The sequence below is a fragment of the Hyaena hyaena genome, unplaced genomic scaffold, assembly GCF_003009895.1.
Source record: "Hyaena hyaena isolate Hyena2069 unplaced genomic scaffold, ASM300989v1 scaffold_1351, whole genome shotgun sequence".
Lineage (NCBI taxonomy): Eukaryota > Metazoa > Chordata > Mammalia > Carnivora > Hyaenidae > Hyaena > Hyaena hyaena.
The window spans coordinates 253328-272549 of record NW_024081979.1 but is presented as its reverse complement, the minus strand read 5'-3'; the positions used below and the strand labels follow the sequence as shown (position 1 = coordinate 272549).

The window sequence follows — 19222 nt, the reverse complement described above, 5'->3', positions numbered from 1 at the left end:
TGGGGGGGTTTGGGTGTCAAAGGCGTCGGCAGGGAGGGTCCCATGTGGGGAGCAGAGGAGGGACTCCGGCGCAGACTTGGGTTTTCAGAGGAGACCCAGCGGTGGGGGGGGATGCTGCCCGTGCCCTGCCAGGACGAGGGTGCCCGAGTGCCCCAGTGGGGAGTGCGGGCTCCTGGTGCCAGGCCGGCGTCTCCTGGCTGGGCCTGAGTCGCAGGGAGCCGGGCATGGCTCAGGGCCCCAGAGCGATCGTCTGTGGGGCGACACGCCCACCAGTGCAGCCATCTCCCAGGGCCGGTGCCTCGCTCCTGCCCACAGCCCCGGGACCTGTGCCGGGGGGGGGGGGGGGGGGGGCCCCCTGCGCAGGCGCATCCCGATCCTGGCACCGCCAGGGCCACCAGCCCCACGCCACCGCCGGCGGCTCCTGTCTGTGCACTGGCCACCACAGCCCCGCCATGCTCAAGGCTGTGTGGACCAGGTGGCTTCTCACAGCAACGAGGGACCTGCTCCTTGGCAGAGGGCGCCCCCCGCACTGTCCCTCCCAGGCCTCGGTCTGTGCAGCTGAGAAACTGGCTTTTCGTATCCAGAGGCACACAGGACGTCCCTTGAGACTCTCTGACAACCCCCCATCCTCACCGTGGTTGCAAAGCTGTGTCTCCCTGAAGCCCCCTGCCCAGGCTCCTGCTGCCTGGACAGCTGCCTGAGGAGTACAGAGGGTGCTCAGGACCCCTGCCTGTCCTGGTGGGGACGGATCCCCGTCCACAGGCTGCGTTCTGGACTCGAACGAGAGACCAGGGTGAGGTCTTCAAACCTGAGCTGCACTTAGAGGCCCTGAAGGAAAAGCCCCCGTGCCCCCGCCGCTGATGGCTGATGCTGATTGGGCGGGTAGGCGGGGCCACACCTGGAACCTGGGGGGGTGGGGGGGGCGGTCCCCCGACCTGCTCTGTGATCCAGCGGCCCGGCCAGCACCGCGTCCACTTCGTCGCTCCGGAGCAGACACACACGAGGCGCACTCTTTCAGACAGTGCAAACCATTTATTCTGGCTTCTTCTGGTGGTACTCGGGGTCATCGGGGAACAGCGAGCCCCACACGGCACCGCAACGGGTCTGGGGCACAGCAAGGCACAGAGGTGAGTCCCGCATCAGGTGATGCTGATGGCCAGGGACGGCTGAGCACCAGGAGGCCGCCAGGCACCAGCCGGGGTGTGGGGACCCCTGAGGGACAGGCAGCTCCAGTGTGTACTGAGGGGCACAAAAACTGACCCCAACGTGGGCCTTCCGGCCGGTTCCTCAGAACATTCACAGCACAGGCAGCACAGGGATAAAGATGCCCCTCGGCACCTCCGCGAGCAGCAGGCCAGCCTCATGGAGCAGCCCCAAGGCAGCCCCTTCCTCATGGGCCCGTCACAGGGGACCCCAGGACCAGTGTCCGGGAACCACAGCGGAGTCTAGCCCCCCCTTGCTCTGGGAGAGGCCAGGAGCTGGAACCGCCTCAGCGCCCAGTTGTTGCCCCGAGGCCACTGCAGGCCCCAGGGTGGGTGCAGATGGGAGAGGGAGAGGCCTGCTCAGGACGGAGCTCCTCCCAGAGGCCTGGCCTCTCCAGCCAGATGTGGACGAGGGAGGCTGGTGCCGTAGGGCCCGGCTCTGCCCAAGGCAGCCCGGGGAGACGCCGGTGAAGGCAGCTGGCCCTGAGCACGGCCCCAGTGGGGCAGAGCAAGGGCCTACGGCACAGGAAAGGGGGAGGCCCGGCGGTCCCCTCATCCACGCACAACCCCGGGCACACGGGGAGGAGACAGGTCAGTGTGCAAACCGAGCGAAAGACCGACTTCCCGTGGTGTTTAATCTCGGCAGCCGGAGCCTCCTGCGCACGTGCTGGCCGCCAGGCGTCTAGGCCCCGCTGCGGTAGCGCAGGCGGGAGAAGCGGTCCCGGACAGCCTCGTCGCTGTCGGGCCCGCCCTCAGCCAGGCGAACCACCCTGCTGCCCGGGACGAGGTCGCGCACCTTGTGCTTGGCCACGGAGACCACGCCAGGCCCATCCGGGTGAGCAGGGCCCGTCAGGAGGACGTAGGCGGCGTGGCGGCTGGGCTCAAACAGGACGGCTACGGGAGACACGGCCATCACGGCAGTCAGGACCGGCCCGAGAGGACCCGACAGCGCCAGGCCCTCGGCCCACGCGAGGCCACACTCACCTCGGAATGCGACGATGTTGGCCGAGACACTGGCCAGCTCCAGCAGGACGCCAGGCGTGGTGGGGTGGAACATGTACAGGCTGTGCTGGGTGTCTCCCGGCTCCTACAGCAAGAACGGGCAATGGCGCGTGAGCCGACGACAGGTGCTCGGCTCAGTGGCCGGGCTGTGCAGCGCCTGCCATCACAGGACACCCTGATAGAGTGCCCCTGCCCAGAGCTGTGTCCACAGGGTCTCGACTCTGCACCCACCCTCCGCTCCTTTTCCTCCAACCGCCTGGAGACGAGGCTCCCGACCCTTCTGAGGCTGGAAATCCGCACCTTCCCTCCTTCATGTACCTTCTTCCCCAGTCCCCATCGTCTGCTCGAGGCAACGGCCTCCCTCGTGGCCACCCCGTCCCACGGCTTCTACTTATGAGTGCGCGTCCAGCCACCCAGTCAGCTCGCCGGTGCCTCACGGCAGCACCACGCCCAGCCTCTGGTCTGTGGCCCCGGCACTGGTGTGTCCCCTCAGCACCCGCCCCGCCCGTACCGTCTGGTTGGTGCCCATCAGCTCATGGAGGCCCCAGAAAAAGAAGGCGGAACGGTGGTCTGCGGTTGGCAGGCTGGCGGACTGCGGGTCCCCGGGGACACCCGGGAGGGCCTGCCTCCACAGGACAGCCCCTGTGCTGAGGTCCAGGAGCAGGATCTAGGGAGGGAGAGGACAGCATGGAGGGTTGCAGGCAGGGCCCACAGGGACCACGGGCCAGCCCAGAAGGAGCTACTCCCCAAAGGCAAGCAGGACATCCCGCGGAGGCCCCTCCTGTGCCAGCTCCGTCTTCCGGTGCAGCCCTGTGGGCTGTTCAGACTAATGTCCATCAACTAAGAACAAAGCTGGGACCTCGAAAGGAGGTGCGGCCAACCTGTCTGTCAATGCCGGTGCTGTTTTCAATAACCACAGCCAAGGTGTCAGGTTTGTAGTAGCCAAGGACGGGTCTTCTGCAAGGAAGACAGGGCAGGAGAGCTCACACAGGGCCTCTGCGAGGGAGTACCGGGCAACAGGCACACCCCGGCCTTGCCCTTGGCCACACCTGCCCACACTGGGGCCTGCACGGGAGGCTGAGCCAGGGCCGAGAGCACAGCGCCGGCCCCTGCCGTGCAGCAGCGCACCAGCTAACGGGCAGGAGGCCTCTGGCAGAAGCACACGGGCATTCCCCCACCGACGGCCGGCCTCGTCCCAGGGCCGTGACCGAGGGGCAGGCTGAGGGTGCCAGCCTGCAGTCACCGCGCGGTTCCTGGACGAAGACGCTGTACCTCAGGACCTGGGCCGCGCTGAGGGTCCACCTGGGCACCAGGTCCTGCCCATCCAGCAGCACACAGGCCTCTGAGCTCACGAGGAGGAGGTCCTCACCCGCCTTCCCTGGAACGGCCATCAGGTAGCGGATGGCTCCGGGGCTGAGGGAGGAGAGCCAGAGGGATGCGGCTGGGACACAGAGGTGGGAGGCAGGACCCACCCCCACGGGCTGCGCGCTGGGCTGCGTCTCTCAAGCTGCGGGCTCCGCCCACGTTCCCTGCTTCTCCAGTTTAAGAGGAGACCAGGCCCTGGCTGTGGACAGAGGTGAGGGTGTGCCCACTGTTGGGAACCTACCTTCCCACGGGCTTTTTCTCAGGTGCTGTAGGCCCGCTTCCCGTGGCTGAGCCCGGGACAGCCCTGGAGCCCGGCGGCAGACAGGGCCTTGCCCCGTGGCCCGCTGGACGGCTCCGAGCACCGGGTGGGGGCCACCTGCGCCATCCGCCGCCCAGACCAACCTGCGCCAGAGCAGCCCGTGGGCGGTGGCGTTGAGCGTGCCCTCCCAGAGCGGGTCTCTCTTCAGCGGGCTCCCGGTCCCGGTCACCTTCTCATGCAGACCCTTCACAGAGTGCCCACACAGGTCGCTTGCTGTTGGAAACACAGGCGCCTCGAGTCGCCGCTGGCAGGGAGGAGACCCCTCCCCAGCCCTGCTGCCAGGACAGAAGGTGGCCTCGCTGAGCCTCAGGCGCGGAGACCCTCTGGCTTTCCGGGCCTGTCAGTGAGCAACTCGTATCTTTCCTGTGAGAGTAGGAGTTGGCGTGTCCCCCCCCACCCCCCCCGCCGCATCTGCTCTCTCAGGAACGTGGCTTCCGTGAGGGGCGGTCCTGGAAACAGCAGGCACCACGTACCGCAGGGGAAAAGGATGTAGTGAGCACCCGTCCTGGTGACGTGGAGGAGGGAGCCACTGGTCCCACCCACACCGAGGCTGCCTCGGTGGCCGATCTGGTGCCCGGTGCTGCCTGAATAGATGTAGCCGCTAACCTGGAACATAGAGGAGAGGGGCTGAAAGCCCTCCTGGGAGATGCGGGCAGCCCCATGCCAGCCGACAGGGCCCCATCCCCTGGGTTGCAATGGCCCACATGGCTCCCCAATTCTTGGGGAGGCCCAGAAGCTGCCCAGTCAGGACGGAGCCAGCCCAGCATGCCTGTCGGCAGATGCCCAGAGCACAGGGCCCTGGGCGAGTCCCCTGACCAACGGTCAGACCCCAGTTCTGCCAACAAGTGCAAGGGAACTAGGGGTGGAGAAGAGGCCTGACCCTGACGGGGAGAGGGCCAAGGGAGGGCCGCGGGGGCCGGGAGGGAAGCAGTACCTCCTTCTCCTCCTGGGTGAGAACCAGCAAGTCTGGGGCCCCGTCAGCATCAACATCAGGCAGCCGGAGCAAAGAGCTCAGGACAGAGGCGTTCCTTCCAAAGCTACTGGGGTGGCTCCACAGGGTCTCCCCTAAAGCCAAGCACGTCACCTGAGGCCTGGCCTCCAAATCCCTTTCTGCCTCAGCCCAGCAGTCGCACAGGACCCACACTGAGAGACGGGAACACCGGCCGCGGGAAGTTGGACGGAGGCAAGTGCGGCGTGCGCTCCCCTGGCCGTCAGAGACGGGGTCACGTGCCACAACAGAGGCGCTGTTTCTGGAAACACAGAGCTCCACCTTCCTGTGGAGCTTCTCCGTGTCTTCTCACATCTGGCTCTAGAACATCTCAGGGCCAGTTCTGACACTCCCACGTGGAGGGACAGGGCCTGACCCTGACACTTTTCAAGCCCCTCGGGACCCCTGACTACCACAGGGATCAGAGGTGGGCCCTCGGCCTCCAGGAAGACGCCTGCGCGCAGACGCAGGGAAGGAAAGCACATGCTCATGGCTGGTAAGGGAAATGCTAACTGAGCATATCTAGCGTCAGGGCACAGAATTTCTTAAGACCCTGGTGAGGATGGGGGCTAACCACAGCCTGTGACATTAAAGCCCGGATATGGACACCCGTGTATCCAGAGCCCAGACGGGCCGACACCTCCCCTGTGGGCTCAACCTGCACTGGCCCGGGTGCTGCAGAAGGCAGCCGCCACTGAACCCCCCGTCTCTGCTGGCCCTGCAAGACTGAACCAGGAGGTGACAAGCCACGGTGACACGTGACGGATCAGGGTAGAAGGGCATGACTGCTAGGAGGTGGCATCCCCGGGAGGCTCCCTCCCTCCCCTGGAACCTTCCTCCCCACCCTGTGCCCTGGCCCCAAGAACACGGGCTGAACCTCCTGAGAGCTGCCTGGAGGGGGACCCGGCGTGTGGAGCCGCCTACCTGTGAACGAGTCCACAGCGACGAAGGAACCGGGTCTGCCCGCAAGGACGCAGGCAGACGACGTCCTGCTGCCCTGAGGCTGCGGGACAGCACACTGCACCAGGGCCCCGTCCTGGGCTGCGGGCCTCTCCCAGAGCACGCTGCCATTGGCCCCCGACACTGCGACCACAAAGGTGCAGGGGGAAGAAAAGCCTGGAGGGAAGAGACCCGACTCTGCGGGGCGTGTCAGGCCCTCTTCCCCACACCCCGCTTCCGGGCCCGGGCCGCTACCCCTGGGCTTCCGGGGACCCTGGTGCTGGCCCCGTGGGGTCAGGGTGCGGGGACCAGGGCCTGCCCCCTTGGCTCCTGCTAGTCCTGCTGGGCGGGCAGGGTCTGCAGAAACCCCACGATCTGCCCTCCTCACAGGTGGCAAAGGGGAGGGTTCCTCCACCTCCAGGAAGTTCCTCCTTTTTCAGATAAAAACCCCATTACCTTCGTCAGTGCAGGGCAGGCTGAAGTTGTTGCTGCTGTTGGTGTTTTTATAAAGAAAGAGAACATCTTGGATCCTGTCCCTGTTTATGTCTTCTGTAGCCAGGAAGTCATAGGTGACTGAGAAAGAAAACCACAGAGGACAGTCCTCAAGCCGGGCCCAGTGTAACGGCCAGGCCGAGTCCGACACAACCTACTTTAAAAAAAAAAACAAAAACAAACGTTTCTTTTCTTTCTTAAGTAATCTCTCTGCACAACATGGGGCTTGAACTTACAACCCTGAGCTCAAGAGTCACGTGCTCTTCCAACTGCACCAGCCGGGTGCCCCGACTCGGCCTACGTCTGTGCTCCCCAAGGCCAGCCGGGTGCCCCGACTCGGCCTACGTCTGTGCTCCCTGAGGCTTAGTGGTAGTTAGCACGTGCCAGCGCAAAAGCACACAGAACGGCATCTTCGTGGCACCAGCATCCTTCACGAACACGATGGATGAAATCAGATGTCAGCAGGATGCGGGGTGCACACGTGCATTCTCTGAACACCTTTCCTTCAGGAAGGAACCCCTCCCACCATCAGCCTGGGGTCCAGGAGTCCATGCTCCCCTACTCGTAAGTATCTGCGTCCTACCTTTGTTTAAGGACTCAAATGATAAATTAAATGCGTTATAATCAAACGCCAAAAGAACGAAGCTGGGCCCATATTCTACACCATATACAAAAACGAACCTAAAATGGATCAAAGAGCTAAACTTAAGAGTTTCCTATAAGAGGGGCGCCTGGATGGCTCAGTCGGTTAAGCATCCGGCTTTGGCTCAGGTCATGATCTCACGGTTCATGGGTTCAAGCCCCACGTTGGGCTCTGTGCTGACAGCTCAGAGCCTGGAGCCTGCTTCAGATTCTGTGTCTCCCTCTCTCTCTTACCCTTCCCTGTTCACGGTGTCTCTTTCAGAAATAAAAAAACATTTTAAAAAATTAGGAAAAAAAAAGAAATAAAAAAAGAGTTTCCTAGAAGAAAATATATAGAAAAGTTTTCATGATGCTAGATTTGGTAATGATTTCTGGGATGTGATGCCAAAGGCACAGGCAACAAAAGAAAAATTAGAAAATTGGAGTTCATCAAAATTTGGAACTTATGGGCATCAAAGGTCACTGTGAAGAGCGTGGAAAGACAACCCACGGAGTGGGAGAGAATATTTGCTAATGAGATATCTGATAAGGGACTGACACCCCGAAGAGGCAATGCCTATCAGTCTACAACCCAGTGCAAAAACAGGCAAAGCACTCGAAGAGGCACGTCTCCCAAGAAGAGGCAGAGATCGCCACGGCACCCGGAAGATGCTCAACGTCACCGGCAATTGGGGACATTAAATCAAAACCACAAGGAGACACTGCCTTTTTTTTTTTTAACCCAATTTTTCACCCATTTTTACCCAAATTAACTGACAAGGACTCAATTCCCACGCAGCCAAGTTCACTGCATTACTCGCAGCAGCCACCAGGTGGAAGCGAGCCGAGTGTCCACCCACAAAAGAACACCCCCACGGAGGAGCCCTGCTCAGCACTAGGAAGAACAGGGGGGCATGCTGTGACCGACAGACTTGTCTCTGTGCGGAGGCCAGGCTCCACGACACAGGTCTCATGGCTTTGTTTACATGAAGTGCCCGGAAGAGGCAAGTGTGCGGGCGCAGGGGGTGAACAAGGGCTGCCGGGGCTGGGGGAGGGCGTGGAGAGGGCAAGAAGCCCTGTCGGGTGATGGAAATCTGCTGAAGCTGGGACGTGCTGACAGCTGCACAGCTGCTCTGTGAATTGACTAAAAATCACTGAATCGTATACTTACAACAAGTGAATATCTTGACATATAAATTATACCTCAAAAAAAGCTACAAAAATAAACACAGAAACATGTATTATTCCTCCCTCTCAAACTGAGGCATGAAACTCTGAATGAAACTGGCTATGGGGCGAGACGAGAGCCTCCCTGTCCTGCCCCGGCAGCGGTCACGGAGCCTCTGCGGTGCCCGCTCGCGTGCGGTGCAGGCGCCCCGGCCGTAAGAACGAAGCAGGGTGTCCAGAGAGGGGCGGACTCGGTGGCTTTTCATGAAGGCCACGATTCCAGACTGCGGATTTCCCGAGAGAGGCCAAGTGTGCCGGAGTCCGGCTCAGCCGGCTGGAAGGTCAGCCAGAGCGCTTCAGGAAACCGGACCTATCAGATCTGGAGATTTCATTCCTCCACGACCTCCCCTCCACCTGTGTTGCCAGTGCTCTGCTTTATTACTTTTTTTAAATTCCAAAACATAACCAGATGGGCTGCTCTCCTTGACTGACCCAACCCATCCTTCCTAAAATGAGAGCAGGCTCCACGGTCGTGCCCCCACGTTTACCGAGAGGCTGCTCCACAGACCCTACAGTTCCAAGAAAACCCTGGACGCAGAACTGTCAGCCACCCCAGGCCACCCCGGACTCTGGGACTCGATGCCGCCCCCTCCCCCACCCCAGGCACACCTGCTGCGTTGTAGTGGATCCTCCAGGCCCCCTGAGACGCGGGCCGGTCCGGACAGGGGATGATGAACGAAACCACGAACACCACAAAAAGGCAGACAAACAGTGAAAGAAAAAATGCCACAGTCCGGCAGCGGGAGAGGCGGGGGTGCCGAGGCGAGCCTTTCAAGTTATCCTTTTTTGCTTGGTTTCCCAGATTCTCCTGCAACTTCTTGTCTTCACTCTTCAAGGGGTGGATTTCGGCTTCTAAGTCCTTGCTGTCCATCACTGCGTGCACATCCCAGAGCGCCACTCCTGGTCACTGCGTCAACACAACAGGGACAGTCAAGAGGTTGCCGCACTGGATGGCCTGCTGGGCTCTGCTGTGTTCAGCCTCTCAGCCTGCTTGCAGCCACGACGGTGGACCACTGGCCCAAGAAACAAGAGCTACATAAATGCTTAGGGTATCACAGATGCCACCTAAGAAAGTCTTTAATTGGCAAATTGGTTGTGTGGAGCCAGCACGCAGGGAAGACTTTCACCAGTCACACCCCAGCGTCTCCTGCCTGCTGACGACGAGGCCGGCACTGGGCAGGGCTGGGGCTGCCGACAATGGAAAACCTGTGCGTTACACATTAACTCAGCGCCACCAGCGAGTGGTCCGGCGCACCCGACCTGCCTCCCACCAGCCTGAGGCACAGATGGAAACGGGCGCCCATGTAGGAAGGCTGGGGTAGCTTTAATTTAAATAAAAAAAAAGAGGGGCACCTGGGTGGCTCAGTCAGTTGGGCATCTAAGTCTTGATTATCAGCTCAGGTCATGATCTCGCAGTCATGAGATCGAGCCCCACACTGGGCTCCACGCTGAACACATAGCCTGTTTGGGATTCTCTCTTTCCCCCCCTTCTCTGCCTCTCCTCCTCCCTGAGTCTCTCCCTCAAAATAGATAAATAAATATTTAAAAAGAAAAGGAAGATGACAAGCGTCGGTGAGGATGTGGAGACCATGGGACCCGGTGCAGCCGCCGCAGAGGACGGTCTGACAGCCCCTCGAATGTTTACACAGTTACCCTGTGATGCAGCAGTCCCTGCTCTAGGTGTGCACCCAATAGAACTGGCAACACGCTCACACAAAAACTCGTAGACGGGTGTTCATGGCCTCATTCTTTCTAACAACCCAAATGTCCCTCAACAGATGGATAAACCAACTGTGGCAAGTCCGCACAACGGATGGTATTCGGCCATCAAAGCAATGACCCCTGCTGCAAGGTGGGCGGACCGTGGAGACCCCCATGCTCAGCGAGGCACGCAGACACCGGAGCCGGCCCATGGCAGGGCTCCATCTACGCGAGATGTTCGCAACAGGTGAGCCCAGGACGGCAGAAAGTAGATGGCTGGTTACCGGGGCTGGGGGGCAGGGGGGACAGGGCGAGGCTGCAGATGGGTGCGCAGTTTCCTTTCGGGGTGGTAAAAACGGTGGGCACGGCTGCAGAACACTGAATGTATTCCGTGTCGCTAAGGGTAAATTCTAGGTGTTAAATGTTAAGGGTACTTTACCACAATTTAAAAAGAAAACCAAACGACGCTGTGCGCATTCTCCTCTGTGCAGCCCTGACTTTTAAGGTCATGGAAGTCAGGAAAGGTGTGCCTGTGCAGGGTAATGAGTCAGACACAAGAGAATCAAACAGTGACTCATGACCAAGGACCTCATTACGCCCAAGCGCCCGGCATGGGGTGGGGAAGTGGGGCAGGAGCTAAGGAGAAGCGAGGAGCCGAGCCGAAGCAGAACCGGGATCAGGCCTGGCCGTCAGGAGAGCCGCTCATTGGCCGGATCGAGACACCGTGTCTGCAGGGGGAGGGTGTTCGACGTATTTACAACACACGCATTCCTTTGGCAAAGGAAAGAAAACTGAATGAGAGGTCAGAATGCTGAAATACCAGATTTTTTTTTTTTTATGTTTTATTTATTTCTAGGAGAGAGAGAGAGAGAGACAGCGCAGGGGAGGGTCAGAGAGAGAGGGAGTCACAGGCTGAAACAGGCTCCAGGCTCCGAGCTGGCAGTCAGCACAGAGCCCGACGCAGGGCTCGAACCCACGAACCGCGAGATCATGACCTAAGCGAAAGTCGGACGCTTAACCGACTAAGCCACCCAGGCGCCCCATGAAATACCAGATTTTAAAAGCTCCATCTTTAACATGCTCTTACTTCAGAGCTTTAACACACTGGGCAGGAAGCTCAAGGTCTCTGAGCTGCGGCTGCCCTTCCTGTCAGAAGCAGGGTGTCCACCAGGGCGCAGGGGGAAAGGCACCCTAAGACGACGTAAGAACGTAGTCTGGGCTCCATTCAGAGTGACACAATGACTCTCACCCGGCCTACGCCTGGTCTCCCACACCCACCTTGTGGAAGGAGCCTCTGCACGGCTACGGGTCCGACGGGTGACTGGTCCGCACAGGGAAACCGCTTGCACGAGCCCAGGCGATCTCAGGACCGCGAGGCCGCGGGCGAAATGCACTGGCTGAGGACGTAGGTCCTCCGGGCCCTGGATCCACATCAGAGCCGCTTTTACAATCCTGATGAGGCGCCGCGGCCACACCCCGAGTAAACCAATCTGGGTGGCGGTTCCAGGCAGGGGCTGTGGTCAACGCTATCCAGGGAAAGGCCGAGTGGAGCAGCGCTGGCCACGAGGTCTGTCCTGCTCTGGCTCTGGTCACCCCCCTTCACCGCCGGTGGCGGTGAGCTGTCTCCAGTCTTCTGGCCCCCGCAGCGAAGGGAGACCCCACCTCCTCACCGCCAGCCCGGAGGGAAAGCAAAGCAAAGGGCGAAGGGCCTCTCCCTTCAACCGGGTTGCTGGAGGTTGTATTCTGGGCGTTGTTCTCCTTGGAATTCCTGGCAAGCTTAGTAGAGCCCAGCCTAGGAGGCCGGAGTGCTCCTTCCCTGATCAGTCTTTGAATCCCTAAACTACGGGGGTCCCTAAGGCCAAGAGCGGAGGCCAGGGCCAAACAATGATTGCTGCTGTTGTCTGGCTTTTTATGTCAGCAGTAAATACACGTGGTAAGGCTCTGAGAGGTGCAGAAGTGTTGCTCTCACCCCCTTCTGTGGCCCTCAGGCGTGAGGGGAAGCGTGTTACTGGCTTCTAATGGCTCCCTCCAGAAATACTCTGTGCACCGTCAAGCAGAAGGTGTGTTCCTAAAATGTGACTGGAGCGGCTGGCCTGTTAGCTCAGCCGGTTAGAACAGCCGAGTGATAAATCCGACCGCTAGGTGGAAACGAAGCCCAGACCCTTGCTTCTCCTGCACGGTTTACGTCGCCGAAGGAGACCAAACGCTGCATCTGGCGGCAAAACCAGAGGGAATACTGCCGTTCTCTCGGTGACCCGGCTTTCGATTGGGAGCCCAGAGCTCAGATAGCGTGCATTTCCCCCGCACCACTACCTGCTTCCACGGCAAGACTTAGAAGCAGAAGGGGAGAAAGCTCTCCATATGGTCACCAGTAGCAGGAGGCCGGGTGGCGTGCCTCTTGTCAGCATTTACAACCCGGCCGTGCGTCAGAGACGCGGGAACACAAGCCCAAGGCTTCCAGGGCCAGCCCCCGCCCCAGAGGCTCGGCCGAGAGAGAACTATTACCACGGTGGGCCAGGGAGGCGGCTGTAGGAGACATTTTTGCGGGAGCCGTCATTGGAGATGACAGATGTTGGTGTCTAAAACTGAACCAGCCACTGAGATATCTGTAGAAGGTCATGAACTGATCTGAAACTGGGGTGCTTGGGTGGCTTGGGGGGTTCAGCATCCCACTCTTGATTTTGGCTCAGGTCGTGATCTCACAGTTCATGAGTTCAAGCCCTGCTTCAGGCCCTACACTGACAGCACAGAGCCTGCCTGGGATCCTCTCTCTCTGCCCCTCTCCAGCTCTCTCTGTCTACCTTAAATAAAGAGCAACCTTCTCTGCTGTTGTTTTTAAAATGTAGCCATTCTGGGGGCGCCTGGGTGGCTTAGTCGGTTAAGCGTCCGACTTTCGCTTAGGTCATGATCTCGCGGTTCGTGGGTTCGAGCCCCGCGTCGGGCTCTGTGCTGACTGCCAGCTCAGAGCCTGGAGCCTGTTTCAGTCTGTGACTCCCTCTCTCTCTGACCCTCCCCTGCTCACGCTGTCTCTCTCTCTCTCCTAGAAATAAAACATAAAAAAAAAAAAAATTAAAAAAATAAAATAAAATGTAGCCATTCAACCATTTTGATTTTTTTTTTTAAAGTAATCTATGTCTGACGTGGGGCTCTAACTCAGGACCCTGAGATCAACAGTCACACACTCCACCAACTGAGCCAGCCAGGTGCCCCTAAAAAACTTTTTTTTTTCTTTTTTTTTGGGGGGGGGCGCCTGGGTGGCTCAATTGGTTAAGCGTCTGACTTCGGCTCAGGTCATGATCTCACAGTTCGTGGGTTCGAGCCCCGCATTGGGCTCTGTGCTGACAGCTAGCTCAGAGCCTGGAGCCTGCGTCAGATTCTGTGTCTCCCTCTCTCTCTGACCCTCCCCTGCTCACGCTGTCTCTCAGAAATAAATAAAACATTTAAAAAAAAAAAACTTTTAAAAAAGTCTCTTATAAAAAAACTTTTTAAAAAAAGTTCATTTATTTATTTTGAGAGGTGGGGAGGGGCAGAGAGAGAGACAGAGAGAGAATCTGAAGCAGGCTCCACACTCTCAGTGCAGAGCCCAACACGGGTCTCGAACCCATGAAACCGAGAGATGATGACCTAGGCCGAAATCAAGAGTCAGACGCTTCACTGACTGAGCCATCCAGGCGGCCCTATTTTCACTTTTTAAACACATGTATCTTTAAGCAAGTGCATTGATAGGCGTATTATCGGTGATACTGGTTCAATAACCACTTGTGATTGATTAAGTCATTTGATAGAGCTAAGCACTGTGAACAGTACATGTTCTTTTTTTTTTTTAATTTTTTTTTATGTTTTTTATTTATTTCTAGGAGAGAGAGAGAGACAGCGTGAGCAGGGGAGGGTCAGAGAGAGAGGGAGTCACAGACTGAAACAGGCTCCAGGCTCTGAGCTGGCAGTCAGCACAGAGCCCGACGCGGGGCTCGAACCCACGAACCGCGGGATCATGACCTAAGCGAAAGTCGGACGCTTAACCGACTAAGCCACCCAGGCGCCCTGAACAGTACATGTTCTTAATCATTAATAGAGTTCCAAGACTTTGTCCCAGTGACATTAAATATACTTTATAACAAGGGCGGCTGTGTGGCTCAGTGGGTTAAGTGTCCCGACTATTGATTTCGGCTCAGGTCATCATCTCATGGTTTGTGAGAATAGAGCCCCCTGGCGGGCTCTGGGCTGACAGTGCTGAGTCTGCTTGGGATTCTCTTTTTCTCTCTCACTGCGTCCCTCCACCGCCTCTCTGCCCCGGCCCCCTTGTACCCTGAGCACTCTCTAAATAAATAAACTAAAAACAAAACCTTTATTAACAAATAGATAAAAGATACTGCGATCCTTCTCTGAAGGTTTCCATTGAGAGAAAACTAAATAGGAACCACACACCCAACCCAATAATGCAAGTTTATTTACCTAAAAACAAGCTGAGGAGGCCAGATGGGGAGAGGATAACCCCACCATCGACTCCTTCAGGAAACGACAGTGAATTACATCCAGCAGCTCTGCCTCTAGAACCCTGGAGCTGAGCGGGGGCGTCTAGCGCACGGCACACAGGCGCAGCCATGCTGGGCAGAAACTGGCTGACCAGGAAGGGACCGGGGAGCAGGTATGAAGCAGTGGCTCGGGAGTCTCTTGTCCCGATGGGTCAGCTCTGTGTCTGGATTGTACTGCCGGCTGCACAAACAACTGCTTGTGATAAAGATTCACACAATGAGACACACGTACAGACGAGCGCATGTAAAAACTAGTGAGACAAGAGGGAGTGAGGTCTGCAGCCTGGCTCACCGCTCTGTGCCAAGGTCAATTTTCTGCTTTTGATAAGTGCTCAGTTATGTAAGACATTTGGAGGGCATGAGGGAGGCTCTGCACGATTTTTGTAACATCTTGTGTGTCTATAATTAGTTCAAAACAAACAGTTAAAAAAAGAAAGCCTTTGGCAATAGGGCGGGGGTCGGAGCTCCATGCAGGCCAAGAGGAAGAGCCAGCCTCCCCATGGGCAGCCCTGGTGACGCCTCTAAGCTCCCTAAGCAGGGGCCTCTTTTGTTTCAAGCCCGGGGAAGTGTGTGTGCTTTGCTCGGTTTGGTTTTGGCCGAAATGTCAACAGCAGTGGAGTTCTGTGCTGTGGTGCCTTGAAGGCTCTGATCAAACGGCAGACTCCCTGACCTGCCACAATTCTTTATTTCAAAATAATGCCCGGCTCTCTGAAAACTATCCCCCGCAATCCTCTTCCTTCCCACTGTGAAAAAGGAAGATACTGTAGTTCTTCAGTATAACTCACTTACAGTGACCCCCCCCCCCAAACGCACGGAGCACAAAGTAAATGCCGGGGCTCATAAGGGTCACGAAAGCCCAACAACACGGTGACAATGTAAGCGCCCAAAGGACAGGAGTTTTCGCTGCTGAGTGTCCTCTCTCCCATACCCAGCACACGAAGGTTTGCTTCAGAAAGGGGTGGGGGGGGGGAGAGAAAGGGTGTGTGCACTCTGGAAGATTCAAATCAGGCACAAGCCAATAACCCAAAGGTTTCTCAGTCCCAGTGTGAACCTAACATGACGAACAGGTGGGCTCCCGGAGCCAGGACTTTGCACTTTCCTAGGATTTACGTGGGTTTCTCAGTCTTTCTCGTGCAGAATAAGAAAACTTTCAAGGGAAGGAACGTGAAGAAAGTGTTTCTAGATGAAGTCTTACCCTGACTGGACTTCCCACCATGGGGCTCAAACTCATGAACCGTGAGATTATGACCTGAGCGAAGTCGGACGCTTAACCGACTGAGCCCCCGGGGCGCCCCGCTGTTAGATTATCTTAAAGGTAAGAAGTATATAGAAAATATGCTGCATCTTGTCACAGGGTCACTGGGCATTTGTGCTGTCTGACTTGAGACCTGCCTCTGCCCACCTGGCTTATGCTGGGACTTGACGAGGGAGGGTTACGGATTCTCAACGCTCCCCACGCCATGGTGCTCCCGCCCGGGCAGCCCTCTCTCTCCAAGCCCCAGCCAGACCAGCGTCTGGCCTTGGGGAGTTGTATGGGAGCACCAGTGACCTGGGTTAGCCACCGCCCACACTCACGATGCCCCCAGGGCAGATGGAGCACTTGTCTAGGGTAGGAAGAATCTGCAACATTCCCTGTTCAAACACGGTGGACACGGCCAAGGTCAGTGAAATGGGGTGGCAGTTCTCCGTGGGCCCTGTCCCTGGACAAGGAGGTACGATCCTGCAGCACAACTGTCTTCTGTACAATCTCTGTACACAATTCGGGGTCTGGCATCACTAATCAATTCTATAGCACTTGTGCTCAAATGCTTATCCGTGAAGCTGCTTGCTAAACATAGGAGTCGTTTATGAATGTCTTTTACATTAGAGAGCCCGTGTCATGGCCAAAGTGGCCCAAACATTCTGGCAGTGGTTCAACCTGAGGCATTTGAGAGGCACCCACAAGATCCAACCAGGCGGCGCCAAGCTTTTGGCTGAGCAAAGCAGAAGCCAGACAATGACAGCCAGTGTCCCGTTGTTTACAGATGAACAAGTATTTCCTCTCGTCACCAAGTAAGCAATCTCAAAACACCGAGCAGGCCCTTAATCGTCTTTTAAATGAGAACAAATTTTAAGGTCATAGTTCCTGGATAAAGGCAAATATATCACAGCATATGCAGTCAGCGCTCACAAGTCTCAAATTTTTACAACCGCAAAAAATTTTAAAGTGATTCAGGACAGGGGCACCTGGGTGGCTCAGTCGGTTAAGCATCCGACTTCGGCTCAGGTCATGGTCTTACGGTTTGTGGGTTAGAGCCCCGCGTTGGGCTCTGTGCTGACAGCTCAGAGCCTGGAGCTTGTTTCAGATTCTGTGTCTCCCTCTCTCTGACCCTCCCCTGCTCATGCGGTCTCTCTCTCTCTCTCTCTTTCAGAAATAAATAAAACATTAAAAAAAGTTAAAAAAAAAAAGTGATTCAAGACAGTTCACACTGCCTCCTAAGTTAAGGATGAACATCTATCTACATTTCAGACAACTATTATCCAGAATAACTTTTATAGTTTGTCCAGAAAATAGCATGGAGTAGCCTTTTTCCTGAATTCTAAGGCAGATTTTATTTCCTTTGCCACATCAGTGTTACTTCTTGTCCTGATATGGGGAGGAGGGGACGGAAAGCAAAAGCTCTTAAAAAGATAAAGTATAACTCTTCCTCAATCACTTTTGATTAACTTTGCAAGACCAGTATGTCTTAACTTAAACTTACTTTTTACCATTATTTAAAAAAAAATTTTTTTAATGTTTTATTTATTTCTAGGAGAGAGAGAGAGAGAGACAGCGTGAGCAGGGGAGGGTCAGAGAGAGGGAGTCACAGACTGAAACAGGCTCCAGGCTCTGAGCTGGCAGTCAGCACAGAGCCCGATGCGGGGCTCGAACCCACGAACCACGAGATCACGACCTAAGCGAAAGTCGGCCGCTTAACCAACTAAGCCACCCAGGCGCCCCCCATTATTTATTTTTTAAAACCATATTGACGGAATGTTTAAATATTCATGAGCAGAGCCCCACAGCCCCATATGCCCATCACTCAGGTTCAACAAGTACCAACACGTGGTCATTTTCACCTATAAGCCAGTGCACTCCTTCCCCACACCCCACCTCCAATCTTTCAAAACTGTGTTCCGCTTTATTTTTTAAAAATATTTATTTATTTCGGGGGGGGGGGCACCTGGGTGGCTCAGTCAGTTAAGCGTCCGACTTCGGCTCAGCTCATGATCTTACGGTTCATGGATTCAAGCCCCACGTCGGGCTCTGTGCTGACAGCCAGCTCAGAGCCTGGAGCCTGTTTCAGATTCTGTGCCTCCCTCTCTCTCTGACCCTCCCCTGCTCACGCTGTCTCTCTCTCTCTCTCCTAAAAAGAAATAAAACATTTAAAAAAAATTTTAAAAAATAAAATGTTTATTTATTTTTAAGAGAGAGAAAGAGAGGGGAGGGGGAAGGGCAGAGAGAAGGAGACACAGAATCCCAAGCAGATTCCAGGCTCTGAGCTGTCAGCACAGAGCTGGACGCGGGGCTCGAACCCACAGGCTGTGAGGGCATGACCTGAGCCAAGGTCGGACGCCCAACCGACCTGAGGCACCCTGGTGCCGCAAAGCCAAAAGCATTCTAATTAGTGCAACAAAGGTCCAGAAAACAGGTAAAATGCACAACTAAACATTCACTTGATACTCGGGGCATTTCCATCTCATCCTTCCTTGCTCTGTATTTTGTCTTTAGCATGCTCAATATTTTACTTATCATCTGTACCCTTCCATAGAAATGGAGCAGCTTGAGGACAGGAACTCTTTCGTTGAGAGCTGTACCCTCAGCATCTAGAACAATGCCTGGCACCCAGCAGGCGCTCAGTATTTGTTACTGGGAGCTGCTCTAACTGCGTGCTCCCTGTGAGATCCTTGCAATGAAGGAAGTGGGGCAATCTGGTGGAGGCGTCAAAAAGACGCTGCCAGCCAGTGCCTGAACACATAACACAAGCTCCCTAGCCGAAATCACAGGGTTTCTAAGAGAACCCGAAAGTAATTGCAATCGCCTACTCTAATACCTGCTCAAGGTCAGACTGTCTAGTCAGCTCACCGCCAATCAATTCATAGGGGAGCAAGAGACGCTTTCAGAGCCCCCGTGCCGTCTCCCTTTCAACCTCTGCATTGCTCTCGTTCAGTGAGGCAGGCTTGTCTGGTGAGTGATCTCCCCCACACAAGAAGAGATGCCAGCTGAGCTCCGGGCTACTTGGCCGGCCTAATAGGTCCTGATGAGAGTGACCTCGGGAATTTCCGACCCTTGTGAGAGAATTCTCAAGCCCACTCTGTTTTCGTATTTTTAATTACACTCAGGCAACCAACGCAGCACCCTTAGTAACACAAACAGTAAAGACTGGCTTACTTACTGTGCAGCCAACGAAGGGTGGGAAGTTTCCTACCGGGAGCAAATCCTGTCTTTGGGGAAACTGGGGCTTGAGCTGACGGCCACTGAAGCCCGGGCTGCGGGGTCGGACCCGCTGATCCGCCGGAGGACCGGACGGCTGGCGGAGCGGCCCGCACACGCGTGGACCCGATGCTGAGGGAGGCGGGCCACGGCGTGGGCAGGCTCCCTGGGGCCCGCAGCCTCTCCCCGCAGCGGGGTCGCAGGGGCGGAGAGGCGCGGTCGCCAGGGAAGAGGCGGGGCACCGCGCGAGCCGCGCCGCGGTCACTCACCTGCCGCCGCACTCGTCAGCCCCGCCCCCGAGCGTCACTTCCGGCCGGCCGGAGCGGAGGCGGAAGCGCGCAGAGCGCATCCGGACCCCGCGACCCGCCGCTGCCCGCCGCT

The 19222-nt window shown here is 56.8% G+C and overlaps 1 protein-coding gene across 1 annotated transcript; it reads right to left on the bottom strand.

Annotated features, from left to right (window-relative positions):
- Positions 1-1017: 1017 nt before the first annotated feature.
- FAM234A (family with sequence similarity 234 member A) lies at positions 1018-18893 on the bottom strand. Its single transcript, XM_039223435.1, has 12 exons — positions 18804-18893; positions 8765-9062; positions 6272-6388; positions 5801-5992; positions 4823-4953; positions 4362-4494; positions 3972-4101; positions 3477-3617; positions 3086-3161; positions 2716-2871; positions 2187-2289; positions 1018-2096 (listed from the first exon to the last, which is right to left on the bottom strand). The coding sequence occupies exons 2-12, from the start codon at positions 9024-9026 to the stop codon at positions 1885-1887; spliced, it is 1653 nt and encodes a 550-aa protein (XP_039079366.1). The 5' UTR covers positions 9027-9062; positions 18804-18893; the 3' UTR covers positions 1018-1884.
- Between the last annotated feature and the right edge of the window lie 329 nt (positions 18894-19222).